The 25,985-nt window shown below is 36.3% G+C and overlaps 2 protein-coding genes across 7 annotated transcripts in view; both read left to right on the plus strand.

Moving 5' to 3' along the window:
* The first annotated feature begins 1,190 nt into the window (after positions 1-1,190).
* Positions 1,191-9,645, plus strand: LOC141434354 (venom peptide BmKAPI-like). 3 transcript variants are annotated; one of them, XR_012452046.1, is made up of 5 exons: positions 1,191-1,314; positions 2,548-2,739; positions 4,014-5,983; positions 6,045-6,695; positions 9,575-9,645. XR_012452046.1 is itself a non-coding variant. In XM_074096762.1 (3 exons), exons 1-3 carry the CDS (start codon positions 1,251-1,253, stop codon positions 4,196-4,198), a joined length of 441 nt encoding a protein of 146 aa, XP_073952863.1. In that variant the 5' UTR covers positions 1,191-1,250; the 3' UTR covers positions 4,199-5,998. The 3 variants fall into 3 exon arrangements, 1 of the variants encoding a protein (XP_073952863.1); XR_012452045.1 differs by lacking the exon at positions 9,575-9,645 and having other exon boundaries at positions 6,045-7,154; XM_074096762.1 differs by lacking the exons at positions 6,045-6,695; positions 9,575-9,645 and having other exon boundaries at positions 4,014-5,998.
* A 10,074-nt stretch (positions 9,646-19,719) lies between these two features.
* Positions 19,720-25,985, plus strand: part of LOC141433969 (zonadhesin-like) — a 28,782-nt gene continuing 22,516 nt past the window's right edge. Inside the window, exons 1-4 of one of the 4 annotated variants that reach the window (XM_074096142.1) lie at positions 19,720-19,840; positions 21,546-21,740; positions 22,326-22,520; positions 25,647-25,841. In XM_074096142.1, coding sequence (XP_073952243.1) covers positions 19,765-19,840; positions 21,546-21,740; positions 22,326-22,520; positions 25,647-25,841 — 661 coding nt within the window. In that variant the 5' untranslated portion in view covers positions 19,720-19,764. Of the gene's footprint in view, positions 19,841-21,545; positions 21,741-22,325; positions 22,521-24,567; positions 24,674-25,646; positions 25,842-25,985 lie in introns of those variants that run through there. The other 3 variants (XM_074096141.1, XM_074096144.1, XM_074096143.1) reach the window with 3 other exon arrangements.

The raw sequence follows: 25,985 nt of genomic DNA on the forward strand, positions 1-25,985 counted from the left end.
AAATTGGTGTCAAGTGTACCGTGGTATTTTTTATTCTATCATTTTTCCAATATTTTATCCAAATGATTTCCAACTTGTTGTTGCATTGTGGTCGCATTGCATTCATGAATCATGATCATGAATGTTCTAGCTCTGTATTTTTTTATTACTTATTACAAGTTTCCTGAATCATAATAAAATCCCAAACTAAATAATTCTACGTCATCTAGAATTATCGTTTGGTACTTTTTACTTGTTTTTACACACAGAGTAATTTTAGGAATAGAATCCTGAAGCCTCTGCCTCTAAGTTCAGAAAAAAGTTATTTTACTCAGGCGTTTTTTTATACAAGTTAATGAAAATCACCCTATAACTATTGGGATTATCGACGTTTTTAGCGAAAATCCCAGAACCAATCAAATGCCAGATGCAAAAGGTTAACGCGACCGAAGCTACGGGATAAAAGCTACAATTTCCCGGGATAAATACTTTATTGAATCAGGCGTTACTTTGCGGAGGTTCATATTAATGAACTAAAACATTTAGGTACTTTGCTTAACCGCGACCTTATGATAGCTACGCTTTTGCAAGATATGAGTGCTCATGCAGTTAGTTCCTCCACCTCCACACTGTAAGAACACACATAAATAAACTCACACAGCCCAGATGGGATAGATATCACCACCACCACACTACACTGTCGCTTTTCGAACTCAACTAGAGCTCATCTTCAGAGCAACTACCAGATGTTAGAATCCACACGCATACCTTGCATAATTGTAGCTATTATAAGGTCACGGATGAGCAAAGTAAATCTTTTAGTTCAGGGATAAAAACTACCCTATGTCCTTCCCGGGACTCAAACTAAATCCCGATTTTGATCTAAATTGATTCAACGGTTTGACGTGATGAGATAACAAATAAACAAACAGACTTACAAACTTTAGCATTTATAAAGCGGGATATTAGTGGAATTGTGTGGTCTGTTTACGGCGCAGTTTAAAGCTACGCCTTAGTAGAAAATGCAAATAATCATGAAACAATCAGTCCAAGATTTTTTTTTGTGATTTGTGCTGTTAGATGATTAAGGATGCTCTACCAGGAAAATCAAGTTAAATAATGAATCAAAGTCAGCCAATCGAGGAAAAAATAAGTCTTAAATTACACGCGACGAATTTTTAAACAGATTGTAATTGCCTATAGTTGTTTTAGTTTAGTTTTGTTTGCGACACACAGTTGACGTTTCTAATTATTAAAAACCTGTTATTATTATGTCGAGAATATTAGGAATGTGTTTTTTGTGTGTGATTTATGTTTATACTGCTGACTTAATGGGTGAGTAGATTTATCCATATTAATATTTGCGAAAGTGTGTGTGTTTATATGTTTATATGTTTGTGCGTCTTTCACGTCGCAACGGAGCGACGTCTCGACGTGATTTTTGGCAAAGAGATAGTTCATGGGCCCTAGAGTGACATAGGCTACTTTTCATCCCAGAAAAATGCACAGTTCCCGAGGAAACAGCGCGCGATAACCGAATTCAACGCGGGCGAAGCCGCGGGCAAAAGCTAGTAAGTTTATAAATGGAACTAGAGCTTTGTTTCATCGTATATTAATAATTAACTATTTTGGCTAAAATGAATAAAAAATATTTTTGTTAAATCAGAATTTCGTGAAACTCAATTAAAATTCGAAATTACAATTGAAAGCGCTTAAATTGGATTTAGAGCTGCGGTTTATTATGACAATGTGTCGGTTGATTAAAATAACTATCTTTAATTGGTTATTAACTGTTATCAATAAAGAGTAATTTGGTTAATTAGAACATTATTGTAAACCTGTGACCATTATGTAAACTTACTCATGTTTTACAAATAAATCATCTTATCTTATCTTATCTAGCTTGCATAGTTCAAGAAAGCTGAAAAAATCTAACTAACGGATGTTATTATTTTAAATATAAAGGTTTGCATCCTTATCTTATTGCTATATTTGCCACGTTTTTCTTTAACTTTTAATGTTTGTATTTTATATTTGTTTGTGTTTTATATTTAATTCAATCTTAAAAGTCAAATTCGACCCAGTTGTGATCTGATTGACTTTTAATTTGGTATAGGTACATTTGACTCACTTACCATGGTTCGTGTACCTTTACTTGCCCGAATTTCACTTGCCATACCAACGTTTGCCTTAAAATATATAGAACCGTGCTGTTTTCCGGATTTTTTTAAATGTCATCTTATAGAATGCAATAGGTTAGGTTAGATTAGTTTAGTATCAACTCTAAATTATGGAAAACGATACATTATGGCATTTGAAATTCGGGCAAACGATAGAGAACCTCGTAATTTAGCCGTGTAACGCTATTCTGGTTTATTAATGTCAATATTTACTAGACGTATGTATAACGCGGCTAAATTATGAACATTGGTGAGTGGCTCAACAATCCCGGTTTGCGAATGGTACGTGGAAGCAGTCAAAAGTAAATTCACCAAAACTAAAACTTGTGAACCAAAACTTATTTTACTTCATGTTTACTAAAGTCGACATTTCTTAAAAATATTCCAGTCGTCAAGCGCTCGGCATGCAAAGACGACGAGGTGTTCGTAGAATGCGCGCACTGCGGGCCCCAGTATTGCGAAGAACTGGGCTGGCCCAAGCCATGCACCGGCAGCACGGGACTATGCAGGCCGGAATGCGTATGCTTCGACGGACACGTGCGAAACGAGAACGGCACTTGCATATTGAAGAACGAATGCCGTGAGTTTATAAGTTATTTAATCTGGGGGCATGGCAGTGCCCCCGCCAAGTCGAGCAAAACAAAAACAAACGCACGGCCGTACCATACTTTTCTCGAAGCCATTCAGGCTATTTTAGACTTTTCCCGAGGTTTCCCGCGCGTGACAAGTTAGATTCGGCTGTTGAATTGAAATACCGGGATTTTACTAAATTTTCATGGGAACTCCCTAATCATCACGAATTTTATTAATATTGCACATAATGTATGTTTGTGTGTTTATGTTTATCTTGTTTTATATACGTAAGTAAGGTGAATGTCCCAGTGCTTGACGTTGCTCTAGTGATTGACACACTTAAGATTGTAGTTGCTACCATATGCTGGGACGGCGAGAGGCACTCGGATATTTAACGCGAGTAGATATAAGATTTATAGCCTGTATTAGAATTCGTCAATAAAAATGAGTGCCGTCTTCGTCAACAAACTGCTTAGCAGTTTGTTTGGCGAAAATATTAGTCATAGTTATTTTTTGTAACTGTGGTTTAATAAATAAAATAAAAAAAACATGCACAAAGTTTCTGGTCTCTAATCCGAGCGGTTCAAATATTGGGATTTTATTCTGTTTCCGTGAGAGTATCACATAAAATTACATCCTAATCCGTCCACGCGTTTTAGTGTGAAGGAGTAACAAATAAAAATTCCTGTGGGTATTTAAAAAAAAATACCGTGGCTTTTATTGACGTTGCACTAATACATCTGTGCCAAATTTTATGATTCTAAGCTTGCAACTTGAGATTTAAAAAAAATATCCCGATCCCGTGGTAACTTCCTAACGCCCAAAGTCCTTTATAAAGGACTTATCAGTTATTTGACATTGAACTCTCTCAGAAGCGACATAAAGTTTTATATTCATTAAACAAAAATTTTACTTAGGCGTTAGGAGGGTATAGGAAAAAATTATAAAAAACTTTTTTGTGTTTTATTACCATTTTTTATTAGTCTACAGGAGCGAACATGCGAGCTTAACCTTATTATTCGGTATTGAGCAATTTTATTAAACTTGCAAAACCTAAAAAAATATAGGCTCTATTATCCCTGATTGAGATAAGCTACTTTTCATAAAGAGAAAATGTACAATAGTTCCAGTGGTATGTGTGCTCCGTTGAACACACTTTGAAAATGGCTGTTCTAGAATCTACAATGAAGATCAATCAATCCATCCGCCAAGCCAACTTCTAGTCTATGGTTCTCACAAGAAACGTCTAATCCTACCAAAGATAATTTTCTTTTTTTTCAGCCGATTGCGGTGGAGACAGAAATGCTACATCAGGTTGTGGTGACCATTGTGGCAGATCGTGTTCCGACTACAACGACACAAACAAGACCTGCTACAGCAGCTGCCAATACAACCGATGTGATTGCAAGGACGGATATGTGTTTCACGAGAAGTTATCTATTTGTGTTCTGCCAGTTGACTGTTAAAGATCTGAAGTTTCTAGTGCCTCAGACGTGAGCAGGACGTACGCTACACCCTCAGTGATTGATAATGGATCGTTCGCAATCATGGTTAAGTAAAACCCCCACACTTTTGATTACAGAGTGATCATGCACTTAGTAGATGATTTAATACTTTTTGTTTGAAACATTAAACAAAAAAAAGGTTACTTAATTTCACAAGCACTGGTTCAATATAGTGGCCTTAACTAATTGAATCCGGTAACGGTTAGTTCTGCTCACGCCTTCCGAATCATTCTGTATTATTGTTTGTGCGGGATTGTCTAGTACAGACAATATATAAAATAAAGTATCAAGATCAAATGAATTTAATTAAATCTTAAATACGCACTAAGTATTTAATTTTGCTTTGAAGGACGGGTCACGAAAATACACGAACAGTGAAGCGCCAAGCGAATTATCTGTTTATTGGAACCTAACTGTTAACGTGCAGCAGCTAAGATATTTTTATCACACAAATTGATCAACCATCGATCAATGCCATCGATGGTGGAATAGTCAATCGATTGATTGTCACTCAATACCACAGATTGATAGTAGACTATCTACACTATCTTTTTTTCATTCTCGCCACTTTAACCGCTACCAGTCTATATTTTGTTTATGTAACACGCGAAGATCCTAATAACCAAGCGTATACCTTCTCAAAGGACCGATAATGCACCCGTAATTCTATGTACGTTAAAGATGTCAATTGGCTGCGGTTTCCTTTAACCGGGTGACCCGCCTACTCATTCTCCTTTTTTATTTTATAAAAAAATACTACTCCCATCCCATTCTATAATATCACCAAAGAATGAATATTCAGGTTATTAAAAAACTTCAATATTACTTCAAAATTTTAGATACTTCACAGCGCCAATTTTCACACCGAGCGTTTCCCTCAAAAATAATTTTACTGCTAAAGTAAGGCGAGTGCACTTTCTACTTTTTCCTATTTCACAAAATGATCGGTGCATTCCGAATTCGTGTTCCAGTTTCCTGTATTTGTATTGCTCCTTATCTGCATTTAAAAGCGGCTCTTTTGCTTTGATAGTATCGTTTGTTTGATAAAAGGTGTCAGTGTTGGTGTTTCAATTAAACGTTTTGTTCATTTTACCAGTTAGTATTTATTATTAATGCCTTTTAATTAGTTTCACAGGATGTCCAACAGGCGAGTCTTCTTAATGTAATTCTATTCTATCTAATTAATTAAATAGAATTAAAATTATTGGACACATTTTTCTTTTGTCAGTTAAACAAAATAATGATCAAGATATAACCAGTTAAAGTTCCGCGTGACGTCACGCCATGCGACACTTTTTAGCACAACATGACGTTGGGGACCACACTCCCTAACTTTTTTGACACGCCTAATTTTTGACATTTTTGTTTTTTTTTTGTTTGATTGACAAAAAACAAAATAGTGTCCAGTATTTTCTGATAGTCTAACTGACAAACAAATTAGAAAAGGTACTTACCATTCATTGATTAATTTTATGTGACAGATAAATGTGATGCCGTCTCCGTCTATTCAGACAAAACAAACCGAGACGGCATTACACTTTCTGTCAAATCCATGAGTGGTGAAACAAGACCTGAATGTTTTATTTATCAAAACAAACCCAGAAAACTACCCGATTTTTAATGACCGTATTTATTGTGACCTAAGATGATTGTGCTTCCGTTTATTCCAGGTTGCATGTATAATTTGTTCGATACGTGACTGAAGCTTATTTTTATATCTTTGTTATATTACTGTACTGATTTGTGGTACTTTATAAAGCATAATATATAATAATAATAATAATATATTGTATTGTATGTGCACCAGCATTAATATCTGCCACAGAATATCTGTATTGTTGCACGCTCCGCTGTGGCAGATAACACCAGATGGCGCGGTGATGTGGGGTGTCAGAACACGTCCTGCCAGCCTTAGAAATACATTCGTATCAGATATTATGCACGCTTTGCTGTGTCAGATATAGGCGCTGATGACTGTGCCATAGTTGTATGTCAAATCTAAGTGCCAGATTCGAATGGCAACTACTTAAATATATTATTTTTCGATCTCAGGACCCGCTCCTCAGACACAAAACCGGTAATTAACCAATAATAAATAAGAAATTAATAAAGGCAACTCCAAATCCCAAACACGTCTAGAATAATTTTGTTACAGATCTGCAAACTTCTAAACTACGTAGGTTTTATCTCGACGAACAATCAAGGAAAGAAAGAGACATGTACAAGAAAAGTTACTGTTAACACGCAAACCATTAGTGCTAGGACAATATTGAACAGTAGGAACACAATAAAATGGACTGGTATGGTAAATGACCCAGTGTTCGACATTATAAACGCATTACAGACTTGCAATATACCTCCAGATACAAAGTGAACAGACACCTTCTAGGCAAACGTACGTACACGTACCATCTTAGTCATCATCTTCGCCTTCCATCAAGCGAGATTGAGGCCAAACGTAAGCCTTTTTGTTATTAAAAAAAAGATACGTTGAACCTTTCACCGCCGAGATCATTAAAATAATACTAGCCCAACGTTATGATATTCTAAATGATAGCAAATGTCGTAATTAACTTATCCCACTAATGTCATTAATGTGAGAAATTGTGAGTATGTTTGTTACTCTTTCATGCTAAAACGGATAAACGAATTTGGATAAAATTTGGTACGTAGATAGCTCGACAATTGAAATAGAATAAAACTCAAAATTTAAATCGCTAGGATAAATGTCATTTAATTTTGGGAATTTTCACGGCATTTTCTGCCAAATTACTGAATTTCTATTCAATGTTAGACCTGCGTATGAAGCAGCGGGCAAGTACTAGTTAAGTTAACTATAATAAATAATTAGCTAATTGCCTAATGTTGAAATATTTTACATTTCTAACATTCCCAGAACCCTTTGATTTCTTCCACCCGCGTATTATATTTCAATTCCGTTACAACTTCACTCTACTGTTACTTTATTTATCTGGTGCAAAGCCACAAACACGAATAGCCAAAGTCAATTAGAGGAAGAAGAATACCATTTTCTTTTACCAATTATCTTGTTGGGAAGCGCGGTTCGATCGACAGTCAATAGTGGGGGAGGAACTAATAAGACAAATTAATCGGATGTTTCCATGCTGACTGGGGCTAATCGCAGAGATTTGTGTAGAATCGACTATCATGCCTACAGTCCGAAACGCACAGTAAATGCGGTTTATCCACTATAATTGGATGGTTTAAATCATCTCACTTATCAATCTCATCATCCCAGCCTATATACGTCCCACTGCTGGGCACAGGCCTCCTCTCAGAACAAGAGGGGCTTGGGCCATAGTTCCCACGCGGGCTCGGGAACTTCACACACACCATTGAATTGCTTCGCAGGTTTGTGCAGGTTTTCTCACGATGTTTTCCTTCACCGCAAAGCTCGTGGTAAATTTCAAATGTAATTCCGCACATGAATTTCGAAAAACTCAGAGGTGCGAGCCGGGGTTTGAACCCACGACCCTCTGCTTGAGAGGCGATAGGTCAAACCACTAGGCCACCACGGGGTTTTTGTACAAAAGGAAACGCTCTTTGGCCAGAAAAGAGTTTTCTGGAATAATCTTCTGCTGGCTGTGTTCGTATAAATAATATTGGGTTTCGCGTGCATAAATGTAAACTGTACTATGAGCTTCACAAAGAGGCTATTATAAAGAGTAATGGACAGGGCTAGGCTCCGAATTCTCTGCGATATTAAATCAAGAGCAAGGAGATGAGTACGCGATATAGACTGAAGAATGTCAAACTAAAGTGGCAGTGGGTGCGGCACTTTACTCGATGAGCTGATCGCCGTTGAGACTAATGAATTCTTGAGTGCCGACTACATAGCGGAAAACGCAGTCTGAGTAGGTATGCCTTTTTTTCTTATGGTGTGGAAAATGCGCCTAGTGCATCCAACCCTATTCGGGGTAACCCACTACACACAACACTAAATGTAATGTATGTTGAATTGTATTAAGTTAAATAAATAAATAAACAACTAAAAACCGCACGAGTCGAACGAGCAGATACTTGACTTAGGCTCGTCTTCGTCAAAAGACGCCCGCCCTAAAGCGGAACGCCGCCCTTTCTGCGAGTCCATAAATGAGTTTGTGAAACTATATTTCAATACTATCGGTCAAGGTACAAAACTATGGATAGTATCAATAGTTTTGCATTATTAGACAACAATAATATCGATACTAAAGAGATATCTATATATAGATAGTATGGCCTTTTTGATTAAAACTATCGATTGCAAACTATCGATTTTTCGGCAACACTACAGCAGGCCCAGGCGTTACGCTTCCTCACCCCATGAAGCTTCGCCTCGGATAGACACCCGACCACTCTGGAGGTTTCCGATGTCGCACCCCAGTGTGGAAAGACCTCGCACAAGGTAGACTGAAGACTTGGTGAAGCTTGCACAAGTATGTTAGATATGATGGTGCAGGACCGATTATTATAGCGTTCTTTTGGGTAGGCTTACGTCCAGCAGTGGACATCTTTCGGCTGATGAAGATGATCTGCATAAATAAAGCGTACTAGAGAGTGATGGCTATAAATAGAACAGAACCACAAACTACTGGCATAAAATGTTCTCTCATAATCTTTTATAGCTTTATTTTGTGTACTAACAAAAAACATATTATTAACCAACACAGTTACCAAAAATGCAAGAGTACCGTACAAGCAAATATTCGTATGTTACTAGCAGACTAGCAGAGCAACAAAAACTCGTGAATCTTCGTAGAGGCGTTTCTGCGTCAAGATTGATTTATGTTCTGCAAAAAGAGGGTAGTTTGCCCGCAAAGATATTCCTCATTGATGTTGAACTAGTTAGGGAAAACATTTCACTTACGATGCGAGAAAACCGTTGTTTTATTTGCTAGCAGGTATGAATGAACTAACCACAAGAACGAACATGAGACGGGGATCTGCTTATGAACAGGAATGTTTCATAATACTTAGGTACATACATAACGTTCATGTCTTATAAATCTGTGGACGATTCCGGGGCCGAAATATCGATCTATCTCTGCGAAAGCGCGATTTTTCGAGTTTTAGCCCGAGTGAAGCTAGGTCACCTAAGTACTTATAATACTGCATGTGTAGTTTTTGTAAAAAGTAAATTTAAACAATCCTAAAAGGGGTATTAAAAACAATTATGATTCCCTATAAATTAAACATAACATACGAGCCACAAAGCTATTACCAACTTTGCATTCCCATTCGTTTTGGTTTAACGCAAACTCAAATGCACGAACTTAAGAAAATTCCACCTGCATCGCCCCGTTTCTTCTTAACATGCATCCATCATGCTTACAGGTACAAGTAGCATTTTTGCGGAACTTCAGCCTGCAGCTGCACATGAGCGCTGTCAAGATGAAGAGGGTTTCCTGTGTGGAGCTAACTTTTACACTTGGAATATATTACGAACTTCAACAAACCGAGGTACCAAGCAAATATGAACTATGTTTTTGGCATTAACAAGGTCTCTGGAACTGGTAGTTGTTGAGCATAATTTAACGTCTCGAATGTCGTATTCGTAGGCTGTCGTTGTAAATGAGACCTATTTATGGGATGTTTGATAAGGGTTAACAGATTGCCTTAAATTTATCATATATTGTGATCATTAACTGAAGGAATACAAATTATTTACATTGTTAATTATGCTTAATCTGTATTGTAAGGAGCAATTTTGCCTACAACTGTTATGTCACACATATTTTTTACACGCTGTACAGTCCAGTTCATAAACTTGTAAGCAAAAATTAGTTGTTGTTGTTAGCGGCGTTGAAGCGTGTCCAGATATTTTTGATCAAATTTTTGCTCACAAGTTTATGAACTCGACTGTATATTGATCACGGGAGGCAAAATATCAGAAGCACATTAAAGTAATCATGGTTTGTACGCATAATATTTACTACGATATAAATTAAACTATCTTTAAAAATATGTCCTGCGTACCTGCCTACGAGTAGGTATATGATGTATATACAACGTTTTACAACTAGGGCATTCTGGGTTTTCATTAATTTACCTACACTTCAAAACGTGCAATGGTTCGTCATAACAAGAAAAAACTTTTTCACATATATACAACATTAGTGTGAGATCCATTCATAACCCTTCCATTTCCTTCCGTTGGATAAAAATAGAGGTACTATTGTTTGAGATTGTTTTGCATTCTAAAATACTTTTTGTTATTTTAACTGTGTTTTTAAATAACTTGAAGTAGAAAGTAGTTGTGTCATAGCATAGAGATATTTGTTTGTAAGTGTATTTCAATGTTAATGTAATATAGGTAATCATTTTAAAGTAGGTACTCTTTTGTTTCAATATTATTTCGATGGAAACAAAAGCATTAATATCTGTAGAAGCACAACTTGATACAATAATTGATTGTTAAAGTTTGAAAAAATAAATACGGTCGGCGTCCATAGACGCCTTTGTCAAACTTTGTATACGAGAGGGAAGTTAAATAATACCAAGATTACTTTTAAATTTGATTCAAAGCGACAACAAGGGATGTTACGATATCAATTTCGTGCTCAACACCAAAATTTTCTTTGTTTTGTTGAAGTTTGACATTTTTGATGTACATGTTTGGAAGTTTTAAGCGACAACAGAAACATTAATCATCAGCCTGTGTTGTGGTCCTTACTTTTGATTGTTACTTACTGTTTAATCACTTAGAGTCAACATAATAAGAAAGACAGTTTTTAACCCCCCGACGCAAAAAGAGAGGTGTCATAAGTTTGACCGCTATGTGTGTCTCTGTGTCTGTATCTCTGTGTGTCTTTGTGTGTGTGTCTGTTTTTCTGTCTGTGGCACTAGCTCTTAAACGCGTGGACCGATTTGAATCCGGTTTTTTATTTGAAAGCAAGTTTTCTAGCGATGGTTCTTAAATCAGATGTTTTATCAAAATCGGTTCAGCCGTTTTTGAGATATTGAACTATGGAGTGACAAAGTCGGGGGTTTTCCAACTATTTGTCGGTTGGTTATTAGTCGTCCACGGTTAATTATATTAGATGTATTCGTTGCAGGACATAAATCGTAATTAACTACTTTTAATTACTTCTTGACATTTTTACGTGCCAGTGACATCCTAATCCTGTAATAAATATATTAAGTATGTCTAATATAATAAATAATATAAATAATTATCATTTTGTATTTAACCGAGATGCGTCATATCTGGCCCGTGCTGACGACTTCTTCGCTATAATGCGAAAAATACTCATCTCTCTGCTCTGTAAGGTGCGCGCCAGCCCCAACCCCATCCTGAGCACTATGGCGGCCAGGTACGACTAGGCACTATGAGGCTGTCATGACTGCTAGGCGGTAAATATTTTGTTTTGTTTTATATAACTTACCAACATAGTCAATAAGTATTTTATTATTTTAACGGTACTAACAAAGCTGGATCAATTATGTTATCTGAGACATAAATGAAATATTATTATCATAAGTGTACTTATTATTATTGAGTAGATACTGGTACGTTGGTCTAGCCAGATTCGCAAAGCTCTTCTTGACTGACAGTTCACAACTCCCTCCATACCGCCAGAGACAGAGATATATCCAGAATGTTCGGACGAGAGGTAGTGATGCAGATGGGAACTGTTGAATAAGATGCAAAGGGGAGGAGATACCGCAAGTCTGAGTTACTTACTTATTTGTAGAACAAACGGAACTATTTGAAGACGAATTCACACATTTATATTCACGTTTACTTCTCCCAGTCGATAACGTCAGTGACCTTCTTTTAGTCTACATGTCAATCATTCAAATCTTGTGGTGAATATCAATTTTATAACCCTTTTCAAAATAATAAAACTCACCAACTCATCCCAGTTCAGTTTAAGTCTTGCATGATGCGTGACCGAGAAGCAAACCTACTTGAACGAATCATCCCGATGATAACGCCTGCAGACGCCATAGGTGAATAATATTTAAATAATAAAAGGTAGCCCTCCTTAATAAGTGAGGACTAATTAAATAAATACCATTTCAACGTCCTTAAAACAGATATTTTATTTTATTAAAGGTCTAATTGAAATTCGCTCCTTTAAAGGGGTGCGAAATGTTTAGAAGCCTTAAGAATTATAAACGAACTTTTAATTACGATTATTGCTTTTAGAGGAATCGTGTCAGCTTGACGATGTTTATCTGTTTCAATAAGATACTCATTAAGTGACGAATTTTCGAAGTGAACAAATTAAGGTACTTATTTATTAAAAAAAATGTTACAGTGTAACGTTAGGATAGTTTTTCTAGCGTTTCAACCGTATCCTCTCGCATGTATTAAACAGTCTCTTAAACTTTTATAGTCATACCTATTCAAAATTTTCAGTAATTCCATGGATCCCTAGAAAAAATAATGGAAAAAGTCTATAAATACTTACATTTAATTCTGTTAGTATTTAATACAATGATAATAATATTAAAAATTATCTGTGCCACTGCGGAGCGCTGGCACATATACCACGGATCCATAAGACGCCCGCTTTAAGAAACCCTGTACTGAAGAAATAAGCCACAATGAGCTTATGGGTTCTTATACCCAAGCGACCGAGCGAAGATCGGAGTTTTTTTTTGTCAGTTTATTCGAATTTTTGGAAAAGATTTCATCTCTGTATATAAAGTATAAAGCAGTCGCTTTTCGCCGTCTCTAAGCTTAGATCTTTTAAACTAGCAATGCATTTTATGGGGTTTTACCATCAGTTAAATAATTTATCACAAAAAGTTCATTATTATACATACGAGTCTGAGTGTTTCTAAAATTTGATAAAGATTAAAATTTAAAATAAATAATTTAGGTAAAGCGCTCGAGGGCACACGACAAGATAATGGAAAATTAACAGATAAGTTTAGACTGTAATTTAAAACTAAGTATTGGGTTATAAGAAAATTATATTTGAAAGTTGCTTGATTTTCGAACAGGTTAATATTCAGTGATGTGGCCATCCGTAAATAAACGGCTGAGTTACTCAATTACTTTAATTTAACATTGTACAGTGACCTGCACTAATATCTACCATAGTGCAAGTGGAGCGTGCAAATATAATATAGTCGTATCAGATATTTATGCATGATTTGTTGTGTCAGATATTGGTGCTCGTCACTGTAGTGCAAATATTAGCAAGTTAGAAATATGCGTATGTGTGTCAAGTACTTTTACAAACTAAAGATACACAGTAAAAGATCCGGTACTTTTAGCAGGATCGAATGATAAGAGCGTAAGCGCCTATTGTAGTACATTGTGCATTAAGGGGCGTAAAAAGGGGATTACTAACGAGTCTATTAGAAGCTCGACGCCGGAGGCGGAGGGCTTTTAATGACTCCAGTTTGTAATTCCTTTACGGCCCGTGATATACAATGATTTTCATCACATTGCCAGGAAAAAAATACATAAAATTAAATTATTATGTCTTCACAGCTCGCCAAAAAAAGGCGCTAAGAAAACAACTGACTAAAATAACTAATGGCTACCGGCCAATATAGGAGGCTACTACAAAATTCGAAAACCAAATTTTCGAATGTCGTAGTAGCCCCCCTGATTGTCACTTTTTTCGAGTCATCTACCATAGATAATGCTAAAAACTGTGTTTAATTAAGAATTCAATCGGCCAATTGTTTCAACGAACTAAAAAAAATTTCTAAAATTATTGCCAAACAATTTGATATAAATTTAAAATATAAAAATAACGAAGTTTCATGAAGCATGGCAAATTTTTATGGGGTAAAATTGGATTAAGTATAGCTAAGTTTTAAAGATGCAAATAAAACGTTGGCTGACTTGCATTGCAACCTCCTTTGTCCGAAATAACGTACTTACTAACTTTTTAAAACTAAAGTCATAACTCCCATAGTCATAGAAAAACTATACGTAAATCCATAGTTCCCGCGGGAACAATTGAGGCCAAGTTGTTAGCATTTGTCAGATTAGGCGTGAAATAACATCATTGACGAGCAAGTGTGATGAAAATGTAATTAAAGGCTACGGTATTCCAATGATCGAAAGCAAGAGTTTATTTGAAATTCTTAACTGAATTTCCAAACGGCGTACCTTTAACTTATTTACGTAAATAGGGCAGGGCAAACCTAGCCCTTTCCCTAAAAGGGAAGGACACTTAAAAGCTCTTTATGGCGGAGGAAGCTCCAAATTCAAGATTTCCTAAGAAGCTCGGACCCTTTGGAACCGTTTCAAATAATTAACGAATGATCTGTGATAAAACATCCTGCTTTCAATTTAACCTTTGTTTCTTGAACATTCGGCTCTAATTAATTCAGAGAATGTTTAATTATGGTACGGATACCAGTTTTTTAAATGATCCTTAAAAAGGATTGATTTGGATAAAGGATTCAAACATAAATTCGAGCATCAGCGACTTTGCGGCGAAGTCTACCACACAAAAATAATTCAGTGACATATAGGTAGAGGCATTCACTGGCACATGAATTTTGAAAAACTCAGAGGTGCGAGCCGGGGTTTGAACCCACGACCCTCTGCTTGAGAGGCGATAGGTCAAACCACTAGACCACCACGGCTACATGTGCGGAATTACATTTGAAATTTACCACGAGCTTTGCGTTGAAGGAAAACATCGTGCAGAAACCTGCACAAACCTGCGAAGCAATTCAATGGTGCGTGTGAAGTTCCCAAGTGCGTGGGAACTATGGCCCAAGCGCTCTTGTTCTAAGCGGTGGCCTGTGCCCAGCAGTGGGACGTATATAGGCTGGGATGATGATGATGATGATTCACTGGCGCCTGTTGTAGTCGTAACTTTTAGATTGGGCACAATAAAAAAGGGATTTAAAAACTTGTGTTTTTAACCAACAACCTGATTTAAAACATAGTGTAATCGATTCTACTGTCGATTCCGACCAAACTACTTTCTGGTTTTCAGTTATTTAATTAACCTTGTATATTGTACCATTTAAGAAAAACCTGACAAAATTATTAGTTCAGAAATGCTATTACAGTACGCAAGATTTTTTTAAATGACAATGATTTATAACTTTATCATTATTACAGTTCCTTTGACATGCATTTATTTAAATATTACAGATTGATGATTGTTACCTATTTTATTTATTAGTCACCTATATTTTTTGATTATATTAGTTCATATTACTGACTGGGTTTCTTACATGTGAATTGCTTGTTATTTAAAAAATAAATATTATTATTAAAATTTCTTAGTCTGGCTAATATTTGTACGCCTAAAGCAAAACATAAACATACACACTGTAATTGTTTTTTATTCCACCTGTACTTTTGTTTACCTATGTTTTACAAATAAATAATTGTGTTTCTGATTCAAACACCCTCTTTGTTTCCTGCATGTAAACTGACATCCGACTTTCTTTTTCGAAACAAACGCAATGATACCTACATTGTTTATCTTATCATAATTGGAATCGCAATCATTTTCACAATTTCTTTTGTCATGGTCTCATGCTATAAGACGATAATAGAAAGAAACAGGGAATGTGATCGCGAACGTCAGCGCGATAGACAATACGGCCTCAGATCATGATCGCAAAATTGTATATATAATAGTCTACACTGTACCTTGATTTGCCTCTATATTTGGGACGGCTTGATGAAATAAATCTATTATATATTATGTCGGCGGCCGATCGTAAAATCCGCCAGATCACGAAATGGCGCCATTTCATGATATGCCCAAAAGTTGGCCAGGCATATCACGATGTCCCGAGAAACAATACGGCAGATCGATTAGTTAGATAGAGTAACGCATTCGTCGGTATTCCCAGCTCTATACCGGGCACATTGTAGAATACTTTTCTCTGCAGTCAAAAATAATTTAGGTATTACGACGAGCGAAGCGAGGTGTGGTTAGAATGAATTGTGAGCACAACGCACGAGCCGAGCGAGCGAAGCGAGCCTAACGCGGCAGCGGCCGGCGAAGTGCCAAAACCAAATTAAGTCGTTACCTTAGCTATTGTTTGATCAAAATGTACTTTTTTAAGTCCTGGCTCCATACTAATTTTGCTTGAAAAATTCTAAGTCTAAAATTCGATATGGCGGCGTTTCATGACATGCCTAGGAATTTCATGATCTGCCTAAACGTCACTAAGCAAATCGTTAAACAGTGAGTTTTGAACATATAGCGGATGTCCCTTAACCAAATCAAAAATGATTTATTATGCCTAGAAATTTCGTGATCTGGCGGATTTTACGATCGGCCGCTGACATATATAAAAGAAGAAACTGCCTGACTGACTGACTGTACAGATCAGCTGTTGGCCACAGACAGTAAAAATTATGTAGGCGAAAGTGTTTTTTTTATGAAACTATTTTTATTTAGAACCCCTTTTTTTAAGTATAGCGCCATCCAGCGGCAAGTAGCAGAACTAAAACACAGCTGTCATTAGGCTGTCAACAGAAATGTAAACGCTACCGCGTGACAAGTGATAAATGAGCTCTACTTGGTCGGAGTCGCGGGCAACAGCTAGTAATAATTATAATAATGAGTTCCAAGGGATGGCCAAAGGAGCAGAGGCAGATCCAAAAGGATGTGGCGGGACGACCTGAGCGCTTTTCAGCTCGATTGGCAGGTGCATGCTCACGATAGAAAAAGTGGCATAGGAAAGGGGAGGCCTTTTCCCAGCAGTAGGACATATTACGAGCTATATAAAAAAACATTAAGTCTGTGCCAGGTTTTAGAAAAAAGCAGTGGTGGCCTAGTGGTTTGCTCTATGGCCTATCAAGCAGAAGATACAATACAATACAATAACTCCTTATTGCACACCAACACATAGCAAGCAGTACAGAAAACAGGTACATACACAGAGACTTTCTGAGTTAAGCAATAGGCGAAAATTAATTAATTATTAATTCATTTAATAATTTGTGAAAAAAAGAAACCTGATTTCTTCAATATTTTATTCTATCCAAACGATTTTAGCGTGTGTCAGATATATATTGTACATTTACTAAAGATTATATGACATACATAACATTTTCATTATGCCATAGAAAAAAATAAAAAATGTTGACATAACTGTTCAACTTTTTTTTATTACTTGCAATGTCTAGACATCCACCGCATTTATTTAACTAAGTATGTATTTTAAGCAAACTTATTTAATGAAAGATAATATCTCGATAATGTTCTCGCGCGGGAGAATGTACTAAGAATTTATGTTCCTGAGCAGGTAATAGCTGCCGTAATCTGCATAAAACATTTAAGTTTACCTAAATCTATTAAGTAGCTGTAAACAACAATGGAATACAATAACCGCTAATTTTTTCAATTCTCATAAATTTTCTCCTAAAAGAATGTTCTCGAGAACTTAACAGCAATATTCTCGATGCGAGAATATTCTCGAGAATTTACCCTCACTAGAACTCCGAACTCCAACACTGCGGTGTGGATGGAAAAAGGAAACCACCTCACTACTTTCTCAAAATATTTTTCAGTCGTATCGTATTTAAACGTGTTCAAATTAAATAAAAGATCTGATAAAAATATTTTTATGAGTTTTATGATTTATATTGACAAGCTCAGGCCTATTGTTGTAAAAACAGCCTGTTACAACAATTAATTATCCACAAAAAAATACATCAACCCATAATTCACCTACGGTGAGTCATTGTCACTGCTCCCAAGGTAGGGATAGGGTTAGGAGTTAGGGAGGGTTAGGGGGGATAGGGTTCCTTAGCCATTACAAAAAAATCAAGTAAATATATTTCTTGCCCCGAAATAAATTTACATTTAAATTATTTCAATGGCTTAAGGATAAAGCATTTTTTTCAATTAAAGAATACTAACAATAAAAAATACAAACAAAATTATTCCACTGTCAAATTGACACTAATACTAAATATTTTTTAATCCAAGGTCAACATCAACATGAACAATGTCACCATCCAAGGTCAACATGAACAATGTACATATTTAATTAGATTCAGCAAAAAAATATGTGAAATCCTTTTTATAATTTAAGCTCCTGTATTTGTGTAGATTGGGCCTTCGGCCCCATGCAGTACTAATCTAAGAATATATCTCCAGTCAAGGCTTAAGTATATTTTTTTATTAGGTTTATAATTGTTATCGTGTTTGTTTTCTGTATTTGTAATGATTTTCGAAGAATTGTCGTGAGGCTTTTTGTATTTAATTTGTGCGTAGATATTTTGTGTTTTAGATATATCGAATTTCGAAGTATTGTCATTAGGATATTTTTGTATAAAGGAATATTAATTTTCGAAAAGAATGTCATTCGATTCACAGTGCATTACGACCAGCATTTTTAGGAATTTCGTACATTATAAATTTTGATTTTCGTGGTTTTGTCGGTAGGAATATCATACTTAGGAATATTGATTTTCGAAATTGTGTTACGGAGCCGCACATTAGCACTAAGACCAATTTTACAATGTCTAAAGCAAAAATGAACTATTTTAATTTAATTTCATAGGGATTTGGTATTGTTTACGGAATCTTCCAAGTTTAGGTATATTTTATATCTTAGGCTGCTATTTACTCTTAAACTACTAATAATTCTCAAGCAATCTTAGCCATTATAGTTTTCCTTATAAATATATACTTACTACCATCCTAAATTATTTCAAAATTTTCCACCCAACAGTTTAGATTTTAGAGGGACGTTTGATTTTAATGTAAAATTATTATTTTTATTCGACGGGATGACAAACGTGCAAGTTGGTCTCCAGATGGTAAGAGGTCACCACCGCCCATAAACATCTGCAAGACCAGAGGCCGTATTGCCTAATGTTTCTCACGCTCGTTATCGCATTCAAGTGACAGAATTCGCATATAAAAACTGTCATTTGATTGCGATCGCGAGTGCCAGAAGCGTTACACAATACGGCCCATGGTGCCAGTAAGTTTAGTACCATTTTGGTTGGCATGGTGGTTAGATAATATATTCGTGCAAAATTACAGCTTTTTAGCACTGATAGTCCAGAGCAAAGCCGCGGACGGACGGACAGACACTCAAACCACTCAAAGGTTGACTGGTAGAGATCCCTCAAAGGGATAAGTTCGCCTTTGTACATAAAATTCAATGTCTGTCAATTGTGTTTGTTACTAATTTTGTACAATAAAGAGTTTACATACATACATACAGACAGACGGACAGACAGACAGACAGCCAGACATGGCGAAACTTTTACCATTTTGGCTACGGAACCCTAAAAACCTTAAAGGTCAATTGCTTGATTTCCATAAAATAGAAAAAAAGAAGATTTTTTATTCCCCGCATATTGTTTCCTTCTATAAAAAAGTTTAAATAAAATACCAATAAAATTATGAAATACGATAAAACCTTACTAAACCAAACTTTGGCATCTGAGTAAATAATGACGCTATCTCTACGTGGTATATATTGCAGAAAAAACATAGTTCTTTTGTTTCTTAATGTGAATAACATATTTACGTTTACGAGCTAATTCTTGAAAAAACATCAAGGCTATAAAGTACATTGTTTTATTACAAAAATACTCAGACGCGGTTGCGATGTTTGTACTACTACTTGTGTTGGCGGTAGGAGCCGTGTCTGCTACCACACCTGGTAAACCACCACCAGTTCCAGGTAATTAAATAACACTTGCATAGTTTTTGTATAAAGAATAATTATTTATTAAGGAAAATTAAATTACACCAAAAATGTCAACTTAAATTAAAATAAACAAAATGAAATCAACTTACAATGAACTATATTATTCTGGTATACGAGCTTCGTGAAACTGAAAAAATAATAATCCAAAGTATAAGTATATGATCCAGAATGAGGAGAAACGAAAATTTAAAAAAGGAAGGCTGCTTTCACTCTTTCACGCCAGCTACTGAACAAATTTTGTTAATATTTGAAACACAATTTTTTTCTCAAGTCTCCAAATTTCCCGAATTTCTCGGTATTGATACCGCGAACTAACTCTATTCAGTACCAATATTATTGCAAACTCTACGTGCGTCACGCTTCCCTAGATATAAAATCCGTCTCTAAGCACTCGTCTAAAAGCACTCGGTGTAAACTGACAGTCAAATAGTGAGAGGGTTGCGCTGGGCGGTATCGAAAATAGCAGTTTTCAGAATTACATCTATGAAATTGCTAAATACGCAGATAAATACTTTTGTTGGTAAATTGCTTAGAAACTGGTTTAAGTTCGAATCTTCATTCTGTTAAAAAATCGCTTATACTTACGAGTACACTTATCATACCAATATTATGTAGGTATAATATTTAATCTTGCATTTTAATGGTAATATAGACTATTCGTCGCGGGTTTATTGTAGCGAATCTTGGTCCGGGGAGATATTTTTTGTATTATTTTTAAAAGTGTTTAATTAACTTTCAATGTTCATAAGTATGAAAGTTATGTAAGCTGTCTTCAAATTCTGTTTGTTCCCACTTCTAACGATCGGATTGACTTGAAGTTTGGTACTACGACGCAACCTAGCGCTGCCTATCCTGGAATTGACCCAATGAACGCCACTCGTTTCACCTGTCTGGTTGTCTGTCTGTCTGTCTATCTGCCTGCCTGTCTATCTGTCTGTAATCAAATCTTGTAAGTTAAATTCGACCAACTTTCAGTGGTTGGACTGACTTGAAATTTGGTATATTTATGTAAATTGCGTAACAATACAATCATTTGGTAGTGACATCCTGGTAGTCCAGCCAGGAAAGTCTCCACAGGACGGAACTCTTCAACGGTTAATGGCATCGACTTGAAATGTGGCATGCAAATGTAGATTGGGTGAAAAGTATAGTCAGTTATTTTTTATCAAAAACTTTTTTATACGCCACTTCATCTCTCATTTCACCATTTTAGAGATTGAATTTCCTAAAATAAGTCCTCAAAGTAAAAACAGCAAAATTTTAAGGTGCTAGTGTAAGTAGTTCAGTCAGTCAGTAAGTCAGTCAGTCATTTCCTTATCTTCTTCTTCTTACATAGATTCCTTGATTGTTGGGTCTTTGGTTAAAAAAAACTCGTTCGGGAGCGGGGCCCGTGACGTCACGCCGTACTAAAAAGTATAACTTTAAAAAGTATATATAATAAAGTATAATATATATTTATAATCTTTTGTTTAATTGAAAAAAGAAAAAATACGTGTCCAATATGTTCTGATAATCTAACTGACGGACTAATTAGAACTTTTTACTGTAACCTACCCCATGTTTCACCAGCCATCGATTAAATTTATCCGTCAGAAAAAATTAAACAATGGGTGGTGAAACAGCCCCCTAGTCTTCTTATTTCGTAAGGTTTTTTTTCTGTAATTTTCATAATTTACAGCTACCAGTAAAAGTTGTCCAGACCCCAACGCAATCAGAAATAAATGTGCTTCCGCTGAAACATGCAGACCGACCTGTGAAGTACCTAATGCCAAGGTATGCCCTCGAATCTGCGTTATAGACGGTTGTGAATGTAAACCTGGATACATATTATCAGCAAGGGGAGGAAAATGTGTCCAAATAGAAGAATGCCCACGTAAGTATACAACGTCAGTTAAAATTCTTTTTATTAACGAGCGTGACTAAAGATCGAGATAAGTATATGGCATCAAGCTAACTTTCATTATGCACAAAATATCGTATCGTATTTATCCAACAACTGTCTGGCTTGTAAACTTGTACAAATATGTTGCTCCAGTGTTAGCTTACATGTCTACACATTGTTACACGAGGTGTTTTCAAATCATTTCAAAATATACTCAGCGGCACAAAATTTGGCCAAAACTCCTTATAACCGCTGGGCTTAGAGTCATGAAATTTGGTATGTAGATATCTGGATATCTGGACTAACACATAGGCTACTGTTTATCCCGATATTCCCACGGGATATGGATAAAATCTCGAAATAACAACCGCTGGGTTTAGAGTCTTGAAATTTGGCATGGGTGTTTTAATTTAACGTCAATGAAAGCCACGATGTAATTTTAGGGAATTCCCACGAGAATTTAATAAAATCCCGGAATTTCAATTCAACTGCTGTATCTAAATGATTTACGCGTGCGAAGCCGCGGGTAAACGCTACTAGTCCCATAAATATTAAAATTATCTTCTTTTTTTGCAGAAACAAATGCAACTTGTAACGGAGATCCGAATGCTGTTATAAAGGCTAATCCGTTTCCATGTCCGTCGACATGCGCCAGTCCAAATGCCTTGCCAGTATGTACAAAGCTTGGCCCAACCGTGGGATGTGAGTGCAAACCAGGTTACATCAAGAGTGATGATAGCGGCAAATGCATTCTTCCAACTGAATGTCCAGGTAACTTTAAGGAATCTTTTATGATTTTGCATTACCTACGTAATACCGGGTGTGGCCTGTAATACGAGCAAAAAACTAAAACGTAGATTTTCATCAAATTTCCAACAAATTTAGTTCAAATTATTTTGTGAAGGTAAATAAACCTAACTTATCCACTATCACGCCCCCGCTACAACTTGGTAGTGGAGAAGGTAAAATGTTAATAGTTCATTAATCATTAACATTCCAACCTTACGTCTGAATGGGATAATTTCCTAAAACGCTCTAATTAATCCATCAGTTAGATTAGGTACTTACCAGAAAATAATGGACATGTATTTTTCTCCAATATGCTCGGAAATGTCCGCCTGACTGTTGCAAATATATTACGCGACCTTCTGATAGAATGCCACAAATAAAAAGAAATAAAAATAACTTGGGAAATTGTATGAAATTCCATTACTGTATAGTTTTTTACTTTACCAGCAGTACTTGAATAGCTTCCTCTTTTTGAGCTCTCTTGCCAGGAAGTGCAGGCTTGACGCCTTTGCGGTAAGATATTCAGCTACAAGTATGGCGAAATTTTCCACATTTCGCAAGCCGAGGTCCTCTGTGTAAATATTCACGCTATCCCTACGTAGTACATATCGCAGAAAAAACATCAAGCTCTTTTGTTGCTTTATGTGAATAACATATTTTTATGCTTACAAGCTAATATTTTTGAAAAAACATTAAGGCTATAAAGTGCATTGCTTATTACAAAAATACTCAGACGAGGTTGCGATGTTTGTACTACTTCTTGTGTTGATGGTGGGAGCCGTATATGCTACTACACCTTATAAGCCATCACCACCACCAGGTAACACTTATATAATATTATTATATTTTTATTTTTTACTAGCTGTGCCCGTTTCTTTCACGTGAATTTAGATTTTTCTCAGTAAGCTATTGTTTTGACTGCCTAGCACCTTACAAAGTTACCGAATAAAATACCTGTGGTTGTGGGCTTATCTCTATTAATTTATCTAGACGGGTGGCTTTTCTGCGAGTTTTATCCCATTTTGCTTTTCTACCGCATGATGGGTTGGTAACTTTTCAACGGCTTTATTGTTATCTATAATCACTAACGGACAGTAGACTCCACTCTTGGCACCAGCTTAAAGGTAGGGCCAGAGGTCGGCGATCTGTGGGACGTGCGTAAAGTGGCTGTTGGCGTGGTGGCGTGTGTTAAGTTGTCAGTGTGGTCAAACATAACGCTAGCGGAGTGGCCGATGAAGCAGTTCAGGTAATTCCAAAAGAAACTGCGCTGGATGGCTTGGACGGAGACAGGTGCGCGTAAATTTTGAATGAGAGTCCTGGCTATGGTGACACTCAGTTTATTTACGGTGCCTGAATAAAGCACCGTCCGAACACAAAATCGGAGTCCCGATACTAAGTTTCTTCTACTTTAAGGAGATGTCCTGTGTTCACCCTGTATTCGCCGACAATCTCTTTTAAGAGGGCCAAGAGAACCAAACACGCGGCGCCCTTAACACACCCCAACCCAAGCTGAACTCTATTGGATATGCTTAACCATATTAATGTGAGGTCAACTCACGTTGGTTCTGCATTTCATCATCATCATCAGCCGGAAGACGTCCACTGCTGAATAAATACCTTGCCCTTAGATCGCCACAATGAACGACAACTCACCACTTGCATCCACCGGTTTCCCGCAATTCTCACGATGTCGTCAGAAGCATAATTATAGATATTGCATCAAGCGCTACTTAAGTAAATAGTAGTTAAGGTTATTAGCTGCTTTTGACAGGACCCTATTTAATTATGACAATGTATCTAGAGGTGTTCTCGTGATCACCATAATATTATGTTAATGGGCAACTGGAGTTACATTTGTTGTCTGAGCAAATACTTACATAGTTATTGCTACTTGACTACAGTATGACACCGGTTGAAAAAACACGCGAGGTTCTTTTGTTTCTCTACATACATGCTTGTTTATCCTTATGAGTTATGTATTCTTGAAAAACAACAAGGTTATAAAGTAGATAAGTTATTACAAGAACACTAAGTCGCTTGCGCGATGTTGCTACTACTAGTCGTGTTGGTGGTGGGAGCTGAAGTGTCGGCTACAACACCTAGAAGGCCACCACCAAAATGTCCATTTCCATCAGGTAACGTAACATTTAAATAAACATCTACTGGAGTGGAGTTAAATTTTTAGTTTACGATCTATTAAATATAGTTGATTTATGCCTGTGGGTGTGGTAAAATCTAGTTTACATAAATTTATATTTTTGGCAAATTGGAAGCCACACGTGCGAAGCGAATTTACGTGTTCGATAGTTTGAACTTGCATATTTCGTAAATGGCTCTTAATTCTGTGTTTGAACATAGGTTCATTCAAAAGCTGTTAAAAATCTCTAATTTATTTAATGACGGGTAATAAGATCACTTATGAATTGGAAAAAAAATGGTTACATTGTGAGTCGAACTCGCGCACCAGGGGTTCCATGATTTGTAGATCTGTCAAAATAATGTTTTAACAAATCCCCCGCCGTATTTACCAGAAATCCAGAACTTGCAGTGCCCGCTTCTAAGATAACAGTTTGAGGTTATTTTATGTTGATTGATTAAAATCTTTTAACTTTCATTTTTTTTATTTGCTTTTGTAGCGGTAATTGACATGCACATAGGTATATATGAAGTTCAACGACCTTTCTATTATGATTTTTGAGATACAGCCCTGTGACAGACAGACGGATATTGAAGCGACATTAAAAAGGTCCCATTAGACACTGTTTGGGTACTGAACCTTATTAATTAAGAATGGTAATAATATTTTTTTGTGGATGCTCATTATCTTAAATAATATATCAATCAAATCAGCCCACATCCACCGACTGTTGGCTGAGTAAAGGCCTCTTCATTTTATAGAAGTATGAAGAAATATACTCACTAAGAACTATAAATCTTCCTATAGTTACCACGCACGCTCTATGCTTATTAAAAACACTTATGTGCCTAAATCCCTCGCATTCTGTTGTGAGTGAAGGCATGTGGCCACAAGAGGTACATAATATGATGCCGACGATGATTACTTCAGCACAGAATTCGCCAATGAACTTTTGTTTCTATTTATTTCAGGACCATACGTGCAACCAAAATGCGGACCCAACGAATACTTTGAAGTATGCTCGTACCCATGCCCTTCACAAAACTGTTCGACCCTCTGGACCAAGTACCAATGCCCAGAAGCCTGCTGCAAGCCCGAGTGCAGGTGCAAAGATGGATTCTTGCGTGATGACAAATCCGGAAAATGTATCAGACAGGATGAGTGCTGTGAGTATTTCACGATTTTTAGTCACGATTATTCTTAAATTGTAACTATCTGAGAGATAATTTATGTTATGTGCTATGAACTTCAATGTTGGCTGGTAATATATTTATTAAAACCTGCTGTTAAAACTTATTGTTTTTGCGATA

Source organism: Choristoneura fumiferana, chromosome 13 (genome assembly GCF_025370935.1).
Source record: "Choristoneura fumiferana chromosome 13, NRCan_CFum_1, whole genome shotgun sequence".
NCBI lineage: Eukaryota > Metazoa > Arthropoda > Insecta > Lepidoptera > Tortricidae > Choristoneura > Choristoneura fumiferana.

Coding starts and splice junctions, on each gene's coding strand:
- LOC141434354 (XM_074096762.1), top strand. CDS start 1,251: ATGTCGAGAATATTAGGAATGTGTTTTTTGTGTGTGATTTATGTTTAT. Junction 1,315..2,547: donor TTATACTGCTGACTTAATGG/GTGAGTAGATTT, acceptor AAAATATTCCAG/TCGTCAAGCGCTCGGCATGC. Junction 2,740..4,013: donor CATATTGAAGAACGAATGCC/GTGAGTTTATAA, acceptor CTTTTTTTTCAG/CCGATTGCGGTGGAGACAGA.